The sequence below is a fragment of the Sturnira hondurensis genome, unplaced genomic scaffold, assembly GCF_014824575.4.
Source record: "Sturnira hondurensis isolate 20B ecotype Veracruz unplaced genomic scaffold, ASM1482457v3 Scaffold0010428, whole genome shotgun sequence".
NCBI classification, from domain to species: domain Eukaryota; kingdom Metazoa; phylum Chordata; class Mammalia; order Chiroptera; family Phyllostomidae; genus Sturnira; species Sturnira hondurensis.
In genome coordinates this window covers 1,660,939-1,678,348 of record NW_028083059.1, presented here as the reverse complement: position 1 = coordinate 1,678,348, position 17,410 = coordinate 1,660,939, and the positions used below count along the sequence as shown (strand labels likewise).

The following is a 17,410-nucleotide window of genomic DNA, read 5'->3' as shown; positions in this document are numbered from 1 at the left end:
ACAGTCTGGCTTCGTGAATCAGATGTGCCTGGCTGCCGTGCTGTGCTGCTCGTGAGGCGGGTGGTTACTGACTGAGTCCCAACAGATTTGATGCATAAGGATTTCAAGTTTAGTACTATAATTTAAGAAGTAAATGCCTTCAAGGAGACTCTTCTTCACTTGGATCTATGTATGTATCTTTGTGAATGTACCTTTTTCAACTTTGATGGCCATTCAAACCACGTACCCAAATAACCCAGACTGTCAACTCACTGTATTAAAATCTATAACCCACAGCTTACCGTAACTAGCATACTCACTTCAATTTTAGTGAAAATAAAAAAATACTGTAACACAAATATAAAGTGTTCATCTTATTCACATTTGTTATATTTTTAGTGTTCACAATGTACATACATAATGTACATATTTATAAATATGCATATATTAGGGATATGTGTTTGAATGATCTTATTGATGGGGGTATAAGAAATATTTGTGGGGGACCTATTTTAAGATGTAGAGAAAAAGTCTTTAGAGAAAGCAAGAATAGGTCATCGTGTTCAATATGCACTTCAAAAAAATCAATGATCGAGCTGGAGGAAGGTGACGGCCTTTAACATTTGTCTCCCCTGATTTTAAGTCTAGTCACAGTTTTGATTGTCAGAACCAGCTATAAAAACACAGGGTAGATTTCAACCCTGAAGAATGTGTTTTGCAGAAATTGAGCATTCAGAAACTAAGAGTGTAGAAGTAATCATCCCAGACACCCTTTTGCCTGAGTATTTACTTGAGAGATACAATTTTAGGTTTTAGAAACTAAATGAAAGTTGCTATTAAAAATCAAGGAAATTGAGGAAGTTTCAGAGTTATGAATAAGATAAAAAGTTGGCATATTATAGAGAAATATTTCAGCCCTTAATGATTCTTTGGTGGGATTGATGAAGGTAAGTAAAAGAAGACCATACTAGATAGCCTTAAAGAATTGATTATAATGTTAACATCTTCTTGATATTCAGAAGATGAGTAAGGGCTGACCTCCAGCACAGTGTACACATACAGACCCCCTAGTCCAGTTTTTCAGCCCACTCCATTTGCTTCTTGTATATCTTTTTATAAGCACTGTATTTTGGGACCATAAGACATGCCTCAGTTTTAGAGGGGAAAAATTTTTTGAAGCAAAAAATGTGGTAAAATATTTAATAACATAAATGACATAGTATTTCACCAATGTAATATTAACAGAACTCAACAGCAGCATTAACAACCGTTTTTCCTCCCAGATTGATGGGGTGGGGGGGCAGTGTCTTATAGCCACAAAAATACATAGATCAAGTTTCATTGTGAAATTTTTCAATATACTGTGAGATGCTGTCCTTTGTTTTTATCTACCTTTTCTGTGGAAGTTGTTAGAGTCTCCTTTGCTTATTCTTTTATTAAAATGTCAAACTGTGGAGAGTACATGTTTTCTTCAATTGACAGCCATAGTTTGTTGGTCACTGGAGTCATTAGGCTGTGAATTATAGATTCCACTACAGGTGTTCTTAGCCTCTGGATAAACTTTATTGAAGTAACTATATTTATATTTATCATCAGTAATATTAATGCACCATCATCCACTTCTTTTAGCATTAAAAGAAAGCCTTTAAAGCATCTGCCTTTATGAAACCAGTTCTTGGCTCTGATTAGCAATATGAATGGAGAAGTCATGTATCTTCACAGGGTCTCATGTCCTTATTCCTGTTATTGTGGTATTGTTTAACTTGTTCCTCTGTTCCTGAATGTCTTATAAATTGGTAATTAGATCTAGACACTTGACAAAAGTTTAGTGGTTTTATTTCGTAAGTCAATAGTACTCCACAATAGGTGCTGTATATTTCTTGGTGTTTCACATCACAAGACAGAAGTTTGGTGGTTCATTATTAATGATGCGGGAATGCATTGGGGGTTCTGGTCTGGAGCAGCCTTGCATTTTAAAGTTCCCTTTCAATCTTTAACCTAATGTTTTTAGTATCCATTGATAATTTCTGCCTAATTCATTATTTACAATCATTTCTTCTGAATTTATGAGCTAGAATTATTTTATAACAAGAACTTCCTTTATCAATTGTGTGGTCCCTCCTGAAATAAAGTTCTTATAAGAAAGGAAAGATAAAACTGGCTTTCCTTTTGTATGTTATGGTACAACCTTCACTGGAGACTAGTGAAGGTTGTTTTTTTTCATGTTATTATTAATTCATAGATTTTTATGTAGTTGATGTGCTTTTTATTCATTGTGGTAAATTTTCTTGATGCAAGTTGGCTTTCGTATTCCCACTAAAAGATTCCCTAGGCTGATCTTGTACATTGTTCGTTTCCTGTCCCAGACCTTGGATAACCCTCTGCAAGGTGTCCTGGTTCCTTTTCAGGAGAAAAAGGTTTTTAGAGGCCACAGTCTGGGTGCAGGGAAGCTTATTGCTGCTAGACCTTTTCCGAAGACAGGCCTTTAACACACACCCACACTCTCAAAGATTTACAAAAAGGCAAGAGTTTATACTCATATTTCTAATTTCAGTTTAAGTTTATAGGGCATTTACTATATATTTTTTTTACATTAAAAATTTTGGTTCCTAAGGATATTAACATAATTCCTTGGTTACTTTGTCCTACAATAAATCTATACTAGTTTTAAAATAACAATACTGATGCATTAATTCTAACAGTGTAACTACTGGGTGCTGTTTACGATTTTTTTGTTTTTTTTTTTATTCCTAGACTGTGATTCGCTGGTATGTATAGTAAAAGTTCTGTTTTGAAGTTGCTTGAAGTAATTCTTTTGTGTTTGTAGTTCTACCACCAACCTGATAAATGTTATGTTTTATTTATTTCAGTTTGTTTACAGGAATTTCTCTTTTTTTATTGAGTTTTTAAAAAATGGATACAAAGTACACTTCACTTTCATTTTCTATATTCTTTTCCATCTCTATAAATATTTTCACTAGCTTTTACAGTAATTTATCTTCTCTTAGTTTTTAAATATAAGCAAACATGTACGTGTTTATGGACCTACACTTGACATTGTCAGTTGTTCAACACTTCACTATCTAGCCTTTTAAAGTTAGTATATGTGAGATGTCACCCCATGCCTGTACTCTGAGAGTTGTTGTCATTCCCTTTTATAGGATCAGAGTACTCCCCAAACCCTCATTCAGTGACTTTTGGGTGTTTTATCAGCTGTTATTGGGAGTCAGTGTCTATTGGTGGGAAGAGAAAAGGAAGGCAATAAATGCTTATCAAACTATGCATCATTTTTTCTGTAAGGTAGGATTATTTTCCTTAAAGAGGAGGAATTTGAAGCTCAGTAAGGTATAGTGACATACTCCAGATCCCATGACCAATAAGAGCTTGATTGCTAGCTAGTTCAGGTTATAACTGTGGGACTAAAGTTCATTTCTTTCTGATAGAGCAAGAATGAGTGGCCAAGCATATCTGTGGTTGTTAGGCTGGCTGTTCTATTGATTATTTATCATTTAATGTGTCAGAGGATCTTTTTTGTTTGTTTGTTTATTTTTGGATGGCCCTTAAGAACCTAATTTTTAAAAAATCTCACTTTGTGTTCTTCTAAAGAATTTGCGAGTTATATTTTAAGTGTACATATAAAATGCTTAGTATACAACCAATACTATTAATAACAATGGGAATTTAAAAAATAAAATTACCTGGAATCTGAAACCTTAATCTTACTATTCAAATTATATAGTTCTTTAAATCAGCTCTCAGAAAAACTGGATTTATTGTATATCTTTTTCTTCAATTTTAACTTGAAACGGATGCCTGGAGCATCCGTTTCATGTTAAAATGGCTAATTTGCAGTCAGAATCATTATTTCTGCTGTCAGATACCGTTTAATTTATGAGGATCATAAATTCCCTGTTTTTCTCTTCTCTTAGCTATACACATGGAAATTCTTTCTCTTGGAAATGTGTTGTCCTTAACCAAAACATTTTTTTTCTATTCTAGTTTGGGAATACCTGCTACTGCAATTCGGTTCTTCAAGCACTTTATTTTTGTCGTCCATTTCGGGAAAAAGTTCTAGCATACAAGAGTCAACCTAGGAAGAAGGAGAACCTTCTGACGTGCTTAGCAGATCTGTTCCATAGCATAGCCACCCAGAAGAAAAAGGTTGGAGTAATACCTCCCAAGAAGTTCATAACAAGATTACGGAAAGAAAATGGTAATAATCCCTTTACTTCTGACTGTATTGCTTACCTAACAGGAAGGTTAACTATAGCATACTGCAGTTCAGCAGGCGTTGCCTGGGCGTCTTTGTGCCAGGGGACGTGTTCAGACATTGAAGACTCTAAGGTGATGTTCCCGTCATTAAGGAAGATTAGTTTACTGAGGAGATAGTCAAACAGTAATTAATGAGCTATGATCAACGTTTGAAGTGTGTTATACCAAGATCAGAGTCTGTATGCCAGGAAATGAGAAATCATACAATAATTTCTTTTTTTTTCTAGATTGAAGTTTTTCCCCACATTATTGTTCATTTGTTGTTTTGTAATGTGTTTGTGTATTTAACTTCTTTGATCATTGTAGTAGTCCAATATACAGAGCACGTTTTTGCCCATTTTAACCAGGAAAAAACAAGCTGAAAGCCTTACCAGGAGTCACGCCCCAGGGAAAGAAAGAACCAGAACAAATCCACTTTCTGACTTAAGATAGGTAGCTTTAGTCATTCCCCCTTTTAAGAATAGTTGCTGATTAAACCCCACTTCCTTTTTCTCAGAATATTTTTAGTTTAATTTTTACAGCAAGCCCATAAGTTAGACATGGGCTTGTTTTATACTTTATATGAGATAATTAGGGCTCAGAGAAGTTAAGGTTAAGTGGTCCCACAACTTCTCCCTGACGTGTAAGCCCAGTGTTGCATTTAATATGGTGCACCCCCTCAAAAACTCTGGTGAGATGTGAATAGCGTGTAGAATTCGGGTTTCGTTTAAGGTGGGTACTTCAATCTTGTAGGTATAAATTGGGTGATGTTTTTAGTTTAACTTTGTTATCAGAGAGAAAGACACCCCACAGAAATGATTTGAGAAGTCTTTAAGATTGGTTATTAAATACACCATTGGGCAATCCTGCCCTTAATTCAGTTGACATTGTTCATTATCACTTAAATTGAGATGTACCTGGGTCATATCTTACTTTCTGAAACACAAGATGATGCTGGAATAATATGGCTATTGGCTGTTATTCTTGCATCTGATACATATGTTAAAGATTTTGTTCATTTCTCCATGTGCTCCCCTAAAAATAGAGTAGTTGATTAATTGCTCACAAAAATTCATCTTTTTTGTGTGTTTCTCTGGTGAAAGCTAAACAGTGTTTACTTTCTTAGATTATAGATCTGTAGCATATTCCTAATTTTAAGAAAGCCAAATCTAACTGTTAGACTGTGGACTAGTGATTCAAGTCTTTCCAGTGTTTTCCCTGTATTGCTGTAACACTTTAAGAATTTCATTTTGGATAACAAACTCACAACTACGAACAACTGAAAACCTAAAAGAAAAAAAATGAAACGAAAAACAAACTGAGCAAACAACTGGAACAGGAACAGAATCACAGAAATGGAGATCACACGGAGGGTTATCAGTGGTGAGGGGGAGAATGGGGGAAAAGGTACAGGGAATAAGTAGCGTAAATGGCAGGTGCAAAATAGGAGGGAGGTTAAGACTAGTACAGGAAATGGAGAATCCAGAGAAGTTATGTGTACAACTCATGGACATGAATGCTGGTGGGAGCGGTGGTGCAGGGCTAAGGGGGGATAAAGGGGAGAAACAAGAATGGGACGACTGCAATAGCATAATCAATGAAATATACTTAAAAAATTAAAAAAAATTTTCTGGTTGAAAATTCATGTGCATGAACAATTTGAGCATGCCATGCTGATTTTTGTTGGTATTTCAGAAACACGACATCAGAAACATGAAACTCACACAGAATACACATTATTTTCTTTTTTATTTAATGCTACATTATTCTCGACCTCAGTGTTTAATATATTGCAGGTGAACTGTCTTAGTTTGGGCTGCTGAAACAAAAATACTCTTGACTAGGTGGCTTAAACAATACATTTATCTCACCTTTCTGGAGGCTGGGGAGTCCAGGATTGGGGCGCTTGGAGATTCAGTGTCTGATGAGCACCCTCTTCCTGGTTTGCCGATGGTTGGCAACCGTCTTGCTATAGTGTCACACTGCAGGGTGGGCGGGGTGGGGTGGGCAGCTTTCTCACGTGTCTCCTTTATAAGGGCACTAGTCTCAGCTCTCAGGACCTAAATGACCTCCCAAAGGCTCTATTTCCAAATAGAATCACACTGGGGATTAGGGTTTCAGCGTAGGAATTTAGTGGAGGGACACATACATGCAGTCTCTGACATCTGTAAGAGCACAATTATTTATTTATTTATAATTTTAGATTGACGGTCATGTTGAACACAGAGTTCAGATTACTGTGTTTTAAAAGTTTTGTGTGGTTAAAGACCCAGGGCTTTATTTGTTTGCTTCTTAAAGTGTTTATTATTTTTTAATTGTTTGATATTTTCTGAATTTTGTGTTTAGGCAAAGTAAATTGATGCACAGTAGACTTCTTAAATACTTTGTCGAATGAGAATGATATAGAAGGAATATTCCAGACCCGTATCATAAGTTTTGTTTCATGTTTCTATACTTCAAAAACAATATTTAATAGAAAAGCATTTTTATTATTTTGATGCTGCTGGCATTTGTAAGTATGTTTTGAAATATGTTTCTGCTTTCGAATTTTTTCTTGATAATTATATAGAGAAGAACATACAAATCAAAGAGGATTTCATAGTTATCCATTGTGTAAATTTCCTTCTGAGATTTTGTTCGCTGGTTTGTTTTACATCTCTGGAAAAAATATGTTGCCCATTTTAATATTCCTGCTAACTTCACTGCTCTTAAATCAATTTCCTTCCATATTACTGTAAAAACTTCATGCTTTATATTCTCAATAGATATTAGCTCCATACTTTTGAACTATTATTGCCTTAAATAAAAAATCATTTTTATATTCTCTGGAAAGAATCTATTTTAATTTCAGTAATGAATTTTTGTTTTTAAATTTTAGTTTGTATCACCCAGTCTTGACATAATAGGACTGTGCACAGTGCTCCGAAGTACAGTGTGATCTCCAGACGTCTTCTTTGATGAGGCAATACTAGCGGAATGTTGGGATTGTTCGTTGTTATATATTGGTTCCTACTGTGTGCCAGGCACTCTGCACTAGGGATACAGAAATAAGACAAAGCCTCTGCCTTCAGGGAGCTGACATTCTAGTGGGGAGGACAAACAATAAACATTTATGTAGTACAGTGCATCTGGACTGTGACGAAAAACAAACCAGGGGAAAGGGGTTGGAGAATGAGGGGGTTGATTATTGGTTTTGGACCACAGATTTGAAGTGAGAAACAAGCCATTTGGAGATCCGAGGCAAAATCTTTCTAAGATAGGACAGAGATTGCAGTTGCCCAAAGTACATAAGACACTTCAAGAGAATTAGAGTGGAGTAAGATGAAGATAAAGTTAGAGAAAGCTATGGAGTGTTGAGAGCTCTCTGGCTGCTGGGTGTCTGCTCTGTGGGAATGGGGTGGGGGGTAGGCAGGATGAGAAGAAGCAGGGAGACCAGACAGGCGACTGTTGAGTGATCCAGGTAAGAAATGAAGCTATCTGTTTAAAATCAGTGACTACTGCTAGGCTTTCTATTATTTTGGCAGCGTTAAAACAGGTTGGTGATCTAGTTATGTGAGCTAGAGTTGACTCTGCTGTAGGCGTGGGACCGTTGACCGTGGCCCTGAGGATCAGGTCAGAGGGCGTCTACAGCTGTGCTCCGACTTACTGAGTCTTGGCTCTGTACATAGTTCAGATTGTTGATTTGGGCCATGTTTACTTTTCTCATGTGGTTTTAACTGTAAGAACCCCTGTTGCTCCTCATTAATTTATTTGTTTATTTTTAAAAATGTCAGGTACAACTACTGTGTGGCAGGCATTGGCCTAAGTGCTGAGGATACAGCTCTGAATGAAATAGGAAGGGTCCTGGTCTTAAGAAACCTGTATATACATAACAGTGTTTCAGGTACTATGGGGAGATACAAACATAAATAAATATATGTGTAAATATATATTTGTCCAGGTGTTGGTCTTCCTCAAATGAGGAAATTTTAGTTGTTCACAAATAACACTTATTAAATATATTTGAAGAAATTATTTCCTATGTTTATTTCATTCAGTCTTTTTTCAAAAGAGCATGAAAGATATTTTGTGGAATGAAAGCTATTGCTATTTCTGAGTTATAAAGAAAACATAACTTATTTTTAACCAGTGATTTTGTTTTCGATTTTTACATTAATGTTGCAGCTATATCAGGACTATAATAGTTTATACGTTTATAGAATATGAAGTTACATGTCTCTCCCACAAGATTGTTAGTCCTATGACGCATTTGTTTTTGTTCACCATTGTATTCCCAGCACATAATCCAGTCCTGGCACATAGTAGGTGCTCACTAAGTATTTGTTGCAGGAATCAATTAATGTATTTGTTTAATTTTCCAAAGCAAGTTTGAACTCCACCTTTCCCATCCTATTACTTAGCAGAGGAGAAAGCTCACCAGAAGAAAATGAAGATTTAGTTTACAGGGATTCTCCTGAGGTCATTTAGTTAATGTTGTTTTGATGGTTATGCAGTGTTGGTTGAGGTTTTTAAAACTATAGTGGCTGTTCTGAGGCAGTGCAAGATTCTGGCATATTTAGTATATTTATAGAAAGTACACTATATATTATTTTAAATATTTCAACAAAACACTTAAGAGTATTTTCTGGTTTACTTTGCATCTCACTTCTGGTGTTTTCTAGCCAGTTAAGGTATTTCTGTAAATATGAAGTCATTCTTCACTGTTAAGAAACTATCCAAAAAAAGATGTTTCAGTCTTTTAAAAAATAAAAGCATTTGCACAGTTTTACTTTACAAAAATAAGTATTTTGAAAAACGTGCATATATGCTAAAATACTTTTTTAATGGTGAAAAATGCAACTACTTTAGATTGTGATGTTGAGCTATCCATGTAGTGAATTACTCAGTTCTTTCTTAAACAAGGTATTGTTTATAAAATCTTCCTACTAGTCCTCCTTCATAATCCTTTTTTAGATTTCTCCATGACTCCTCAATTTGTTTCCACTTTTCCTTAAGCCCCCTAATCAACTCTAGCACAGTTTCCTTCCAGTTTTTATCTTAATGGACTTCCGGAGGTGGGTACTTCTAGATCTGACCTGGGGTGGGGAGTCAGAGAGAGGAAGGCTTTTGATTTTTAATGGGTCCACATGCACATAAGGAAGCTGCCTAGACGCTAGAAGTGGCAAGGCTGGTGCAGGAGTCGGGTTGGATGGAGAGAAACTGTGAGTCAGGCCATCACTGGGTGAGTGAAGAGAGATTGGCAGGGGACTGCAGGGATAGGAGGGTGAAGGGTAGTATGTCTAAATTTTAAGAACTTTTTTGATTGAGGGCGAGTTTTTATCTGCAGGTGAGAGTGTGGTGGTTTAGAAGTGCCAGCAGGGAGCTAGAAAGTGCAAAAAGTTGAAGAGATAAGGTGTTTCTAACAGAAAGCGGTTCCTACAAGGAATAACAAAGGGTTAGGAAAGAGGAGGCCCCTAGGCCGAGGAAAGAAGTAAGGTACAGAGCGAATGAGAGTAGTAGGAGACAGGAGACTGGGGTTGAGGGGTGGGGTGGTATTTCAGTTACGGAGAATTACTGCGTTGAGAGGCAGGGGGGTTAAAGGTGATTGACTTCTGTTATTTGAACTTTGGTGTAGAAGTCTGATCCAGTGGTGGACCCACCTGAGGGATCCAAGCACGACTGGGCTTGGTCTCGGAGAAATGGGGTGGGTGGCCAGAAGGTTTTACAGAGGGGCAGGCTGTCTCTGTGTCAGGGGTAGTGCAGTGACTTGTGCAGGGGGCAAAAACCAGTGGACACATGACATACCAAGTTAAAGATCACTTAGCTGTTAACTCTGCATAGGCTAAAGCAGTAACTTTTAGGACTCAGGGCGTTTATTTTTCTTAAAAATAACATAGGAGTGAAGTCACATGGTTCTTAGCTTTTTTTTTCCGATTGGCTTATTTCACTTAGCATAGTGTCCTCAAGGCCCATCCCTCCTGTGGCAAATGGCAGTGTTTCCTCGTTTCTCACGGCCGAACACTGTTCCACCGTATGTGTGCACCGCATCTTCCTTATCCGGTCCTCTGTCGGAGGTCACTTTGGTTGTCCCCGTGTCTGGGCCACTGCAAATGATGCTGCAGTGAACATATGGGTGCATGTGACTTTGTGAAGAAGTGTTTTTGAGTTTCTCAGGTAGATGCCTGGAAGAGGGGTTGCTGGGTCATACAATAACTCTATTTTTAATTTTTGAGGAACCACCTTACTGATGACTTGATTTTGGGTGGTAGGCACATTGTCTAGACCATGTATTATAGGAATGTACACTTGAAACCTGTGTGACTCTATTTAACCAATGTCACTCCAGTACATTTAATTTAAAAATAACACAGGGAGTTCTTTTGAAGCTAATCAAATCCCTCAGGACAAATATATAACAGAAATTAAGTGTGGCTCCAATTTTGTTCTTAACATTCTTGTACTTGATTTGCAGTCCAACAGGGGTTAAGTAAATTGCCTGCGACATGTGACGATTAGAGATGGGCCCATAATGTGGGTCTAAACAGTCTTGCATCTTAAATGTGATGCTGTTTAAATGTGATACTTGGTCTTTGTGGCACCAAGATTAAAACTCATGCCTTGTATTCATACACCTCCTGATAAATATTTTCACTTTTTCCCATTTTATTTTTATAGTAACTTTTCAAAGGAAGATGGTATTCCATTTTACAGATAGGAAAATCCAGATTTTGATTATCGTGAGGGTTGAACATTTTCTCATGTTTCTTAACCTTTTGAATTTTGTTTCTATAACTTGTTGATTTCAAGTCCTTTGCCCCCCTTTGCATTTTCTTTTGTATAAGCTCTTTATATGCAGAGGATGTAAAGAACCTGTCATAATCTTTGTGGGATAATAGACTAGATGAGCTAATAAAAAGCCATTGCCTCTAGTCACCCTAGTACATTATGCAAATGTGTGAGTATAGGTTTTGCCCTTTCCTCATGGATCAGTATTAATCTTTAAAAAAAATATCCTCATTCATCTTAACTTTATTTCCCAAAATTCATAATTTTTAGATGTGAAAGATATTTTTATTCCTTGTAAGTTACTAACACTACCAAACATTTTTACTTAGTTGTGATGGAATACTAGATATTCTTTTTTTAATTTGGCTTTTTATTAAAGTTATTAATTCTGAAGTAATTCTCTAATATATTTTTATTTTTAGAGCTTTTTGACAACTACATGCAGCAGGATGCCCATGAGTTCTTAAATTACCTACTAAATACAATTGCCGATATTTTACAAGAAGAGAGAAAGCAGGAAAAACAGAATGGCCGTCTGCCCAACGGCAGCGTGGACAGTGAGAACAACAACAGCACACCAGACCCGACTTGGGTTCATGAGATTTTTCAGGGAACATTAACTAATGAAACCAGATGTCTTACTTGTGAAACTGTAAGTATATTGTAACATTTTTTTATAGAAAATAATGTAATCATTATTGTGAAAGTTCTTTGAGGATAAGTATGAGAGATGAACTTGGAAGTTGTCCTTCTTAGATGTGGGGTAAATGTTGAGATGGACTTGTCAGTGGAAAAAAAATCTCTACATATTTTCATAATGCTGCTTCTGTGAACACCTGCCATGACAGAAAAATACTGATTGCAGTTTGAGCTGTTTGATTTTGTTTCTGTTTAGGAGGCCATAGTACCTTCTCTGGAAATTATGTTTTAGTTAAGCTTGTAAGAAACTTACAGGCCCAGGAGGTATATTATTTTGTTTTTCATCTTCTGCAATTATGTTTATTATTTGTGGTTGGAATAAAAACTAAAGCGTACTGTGTGTATTCAAAGGGGGGAAGATACCCACTTGCTGGGTATAGTACATTGCCCCCCCTTATCCGTAGAAATACATTCCAAGACCCCCAGTGGGTGATGTTGAACATCTTTTCATATGTTTATTTGCCATCTGTATATCTTCTTCAGTGAGGTGTCTATACGGGTCTTTTTCCCATTTTTAAAATTGGCTTGCTTTAACACTCCTTTACCTATTTTGGATATCTCTCTCTTATTAGATGCCTTTTGCAAATATTTTCTACCAGTCTTCTGTCTATCTTCTCATTCTCTAAACAGTATTTTTGGCAGGTCAGAAGTTTTTAATGTTTCAATTTTAAGATTGTAATTTTAGTGAAGTGCAATTTTTTGCTTCATGGGAATGATGTTGGTGTTCTCAAAATGCTTTTGGTGTTGTATCTAAAAAATTCTCACCAAACCCAAGGTCATCACCATTTTTCTTCTATGTTAATCTTTTAGGAGTTTTATAGTTTGCATTTTATAATTCATTTTGAGTTAATTTTTGTGAAAGAAGTAAGGTCAGTGTCTAAGGGTTTTTTTCTTTTACATATGAATGTCTAATTATTTCAACACAATTTGTTTGAAAAATCATAACTTATACCAATGAATGATTTATTATAGGGTGTTTATAGATTGATATTTTAAACTATAACTTGGCATTTGCAGAATGATGATTGTCAAAACTACAATTTTAATTAATGAAGGACACAGTAGTGAATAAATAAAATTACCTTTTTTAACTAGATTTTTATTGGTGAGCCTCTTTCAGGTCAAGTGAAAGAGTATGACTGAGAGCTGAAATACATTAACAACCTGCGAAGATGTTACTGGGTTTAGAGTGAGGTTGTCTTAGGCCTGGACTTTGTCCATTGCCGCAGCCGTCAGTTACTTGAGGTAGCACCTTTGACTGGTCAGTGTTTGGTGTTGGGGATTGGGCTCAATACTTAATCTTTATTTAATCTAATCAACTGCAGTTATTTTTTAATTAAATTTATTGGGGTGACATTGGTTAATAAAATTATATAGGCTTCAGGTGTACAATTGTGTAACACATCGTCTGTGTGTTGTATTGTGTGTTCACCACCGTAAGTCAGGTCTCCCTCTATCACAGTTCATCCACCTTCACCCTCTTCTGCCTCCCCTACCTTTCCCCTCTCAATTTAAGCTACTTTAACACAAAGTTTTTTTTTTTATGTATCTTATAAAGAAAAATTTTGACATAGAAAAATTTTGAATTCTAAACTTTAGGAAGCATATTGCTGAATTATTAGAGCAGTATTTCAGTTGGAATAGTAGGTGTAAATCAGAGAATTTAGTCATTGCTTGTTTTTTTTTTTTTAAGAGAGAAAGAGAGAGGGGAAGGGAAAAGAGAGAGAGAAACATCAGTTCATTGTTTCACTTACCTACACATTCATTGGTTGCTGCTTGTGAGTGCCCTGACCAGGGATCAAACCTGCAACCTTGGCGTATCAGGGTAGTGCTCTTCCTTGAAGGTATAATGGTATTTGGTCTGTTTTAGAAGTTATGTATAATTCAACCTTCTTCAATGAAATAGAAATTAATTGAATTTGCTTAGCATGTTGAGAAATGCAGCAGTAGGTAAAGCTGGCAAGGTGGATTTGGGACCTTGTGAGGAGGTCTTTGGGGCGCTATGCTAATGACTTGGAAGTTTATTTTGTAGGCTGGGGTTATTGAGGGATGGGGAAAAAGTTATGTTGTTAGTGCTCAAATATTTATAAATTTGATTTATAATGGGTAGGTAGTGCACCCATTTTTCTACTCCTGTGGCTTATAGTATATATTTGCAGGTAGTCTCCCAAGAGTTAAGGGTTTGAATTGAGAGTACTTTCTAGTAATCTAAGCTGTCATTTTACATATTCAGGAGATGCTAATTAGTGCCAAACTAATGATACCATTTCTTCTTCATTTAGTTTTGCACAAATACTGAAGTACCAATGATGTCAGGTGGAAGATGGGTAGAGCTTGGGGAAGATGAGTAAGACAAAATTTCTGGTCTCAATTTGCTCATAGAGTAGTGATGTCCAATCAGCCGCTAGTCAGGCAATTCCAAGACAGTGTGTTATGGTTTAGGGAAGCTCAAGATGCTTTGGAGCCAGAGAAGAGAAGACCTAACCCAGATAGGAGGGAGAAGCCTTTGTGAAGGCTCAGGATGAGCTTCCAGGAGAAGACAGAGCTTGTATGGCAGACTTCAGTAACGTGTTTGTTACTCTCCTAGTTGGTGGGAAGCTGGTTTCTATAACAACACCCCCTTCTGCTGTTCTCTTTTCTGTGATGGTTCCTTCTTGATCTCATTGCCTGGCTTTTCTTCTATTTATCTTTTAAAAGCAGATTTCCTCCAGAATTTCATTTTGGGCTGCCTCTCACTCTGTATTGGGAGAGTCGTGGTCCATTTTCATTACCACTGTGCTGATGATTCCCTGGCCAGACTTGCTGAGGGTTAGACCTGTATCTCCCAGATACTGGGTGTGACCCCACATTGGGACATAGCAGCCCAACAATAACCAGATGTGTTTACAGACACTTAAAAGTTAAATGCTGCCCCATTTGGTGATCTCCTGGCACCAACACAGCTGTGAATGCAAACATAGTGATGCAGATACATCCAGCTGATCCTTAATGTCAAATTTTTTATGTTACCATAAAAATGAAAATTTAAGATGAAGACCCCTGAGGCAGTGTCTGAGAACCATAAACCTCACTGAGAAACACCAGACTTTTTCGTCTTTATTTCCTTTTAGCCCTGTCTTATCTGATATGAAGCCAATCTGATGCAAAGCCCTGAGTGATCTGGCTGTAGCCTGCCTCAACCACACTGTCTCTTGTCACCTTACCCACTTCCCTTCAATACCAGGCTAATTACTTTTCCTTAAACACATCATGTTTCCTTCCTCCTGTACTTGTCTTTTCCCCTCCTTTCTTACTGAATTTTTTGAGACTCAGGTAAGTTATCTTGCAGTATATATGCATACTCCTGTCTATTACTATTTGCACAGGTATCTAATATTTATTTATGTAGCCACATAATATGTCACAAACTACTGATACTAAGCTTATAACGGCGATGCAGTATTGAAGGAGGAAGGCATTAACTCAATTGGGTGTATAGTCACTGTGGGTGAGAGGCACAGGGAACTGAGAATGTTCTCCTATTGCATGGTGGGTCATCATGGGCAGAGTCCCTGAAGGATGAAGTAGCAAGGAAAATGGATGTCAGAAGCTGTGGTCTGGTACAAACCAAAGGAATAAGTAGTAACCATTTTTATAAGGGGATTTGCCTGTAAGTCCAACAGAATTTTGCGTTCATTTTTTTAAAAGGAAATAAAAGGTCATAAATAAAGATTGGTGTTTGGCATTTGGGGCTAAGTCATTTTTTTAAATGATAAAACAATGCAGGTGTCACATCCTTTGCCAAGCATTGTCATTCGCTCTTGGTTTGTTTTTAAGAATTGGTGCATATGGGATAGTTTGTTTCATGCTTGACAATAACGCCAAGACTTTGGAAAGTAATTGAATTTCACATTATGCTAGCTTTTGCCAGTGAGAGAATCAGTCACAGTTGTACCATGGTGTTTTACCCATAAAGATAAAGTTATTTAGTCAGTGTTCTTTTGAATAATCTAAATCAAGTCATTTTCTTTTGAACTTGGGGAAAAAGAACTCTTCATACACTTACTATTAATATTAGAAGTCACTTAATTCTATCAGTTTGGAACAGTAGTTTACTGATACTTGAAAAGAATCAAAGGTAATTCCCTATTTTCACAGATAAGCAGCAAAGATGAAGATTTTTTAGACCTTTCTGTTGACGTGGAACAAAATACATCAATTACTCACTGTTTAAGGTAAGTATTTATTCATTGTGACATTTAATGAATAACTTCAGTTTAGAGTATTTCTAAATGAATACATGATTCTTCTGCCATAAATGAAATAAATTTATTTTGAATTTTACACAGGGGTTTTAGCAACACAGAAACTCTGTGCAGTGAATACAAATACTACTGTGAAGAATGTCGCAGCAAACAGGAAGCACACAAACGGTAATTTAGTGATTTTGGAATTTTTAGTGATTTTTTTGACAGTGGATATTGTAGATGGGCTTTTCTAGCTGAAGGTGATCTATGAAAATTTACACTGAATAAACATTTTATTTTATCATCAACAGTCAAGATTCACTAAGTAATTACTAGATAAAGGATATTCAACTCTGTAACCTTAGTGATTTTTTTTGTACTTAACAATTGTTTAATAATCATGAACCAGTACAGTTCAACAAGTATTTGACTTGAGAACTCTTGATTATGTAAACTTTTTTCTTGGTGAGGGACAAGGGACTTTTCTTAGCCCCATCCTAGTCTCTGTAGTTCTTACACTGGATTTTATACCTTCTCGTAGTATATCGTTATAGAGATGGGAATTCGGTACCAAGAATGGGAGTCATCATCATCACCCTTGTTATTTTACTTTGTGCTCGGAAACAAACAGTCTCAGACTCAGAGAAAAGTTGCAGAACCAATGCCAAGAATGCTTTTTTATGCTACACCATTTGAAAATAAGGTCACGATGTGATGTCCCATGATTTCAGACACTTAGTACCAATTTCCTACGCATAGGAAGTTTTCCTATGTACCGTGTCCATCCAAGTCAGGAGAGTAACACTGACATATTACTGTTTAGTAGACCTGACTCTAGTGTCACTATTTCCCAGTAATGTCCTTTATTGGAAAGAGGATCCAGTCCAAAGTCACACATTGCATTTAGTATTTATGTCTGTTTAGTCGTTTACATTTGGAACTGTTCCTTAGTCTTTTCTTGACTTTAATAACTTTGACACTTTTCAAAATTACAGATTAGTGATCTTGTAGACTGTCCCACTTCAGGTTCATCTTATGTTTTCTCAAGTTAGGTTTGGGTTATCAGTGTGGAGGTGGGAAGTTTACGGAAGTGAGGCTATGTTCTCACTGCATCCTGTTGAGTGGCAAACGATTCTGCTTTGTGTCGTGTTGGGGTTCTCCTATGACATTTCTGGATTTGGTAGTCACTAGAAGGACTCAAAGGACTCGGCATGTGCAGTCACGTTCACAGCTAAACTTTAATACAGGGAGAGGTTACAAAGCGTAGTCAGCAAGGAAAACTAGGCCGGCTCCCAAGAGTTTTGTCCCAGTGGAGTAACACAAGGTGCATTTAACTCCTCCATGTTCTGCATGAAACATATAGTTTGAGCAGTTTTGGCACATTGAGTCCCACCCTGGTGGGACCATTCTCTGAACCCAAGTTCTCGACAGTTAATGGTGGATCATCCTTGTAAGCAGGCCTTTCTATTCGAGGACTGTGTGAGGGCTGC

At 36.7% G+C, this 17,410-nt stretch overlaps 1 protein-coding gene across 2 annotated transcripts in view; it reads left to right on the top strand.

Moving 5' to 3' along the window:
- Positions 1 to 17,410, top strand: part of USP12 (ubiquitin specific peptidase 12) — a 94,628-nt gene that overhangs the window by 59,268 nt on the left and 17,950 nt on the right. Inside the window, exons 3-6 of one of the 2 annotated variants that reach the window (XM_037058873.1) lie at positions 3,979 to 4,192; positions 11,418 to 11,647; positions 15,832 to 15,908; positions 16,023 to 16,106. In XM_037058873.1, the coding sequence (XP_036914768.1) occupies positions 3,979 to 4,192; positions 11,418 to 11,647; positions 15,832 to 15,908; positions 16,023 to 16,106 (605 nt within the window). The remainder of the gene's footprint in view (positions 1 to 3,978; positions 4,193 to 11,417; positions 11,648 to 15,831; positions 15,909 to 16,022; positions 16,107 to 17,410) is intronic. The other variant, XM_037058874.1, reaches the window with a different exon arrangement.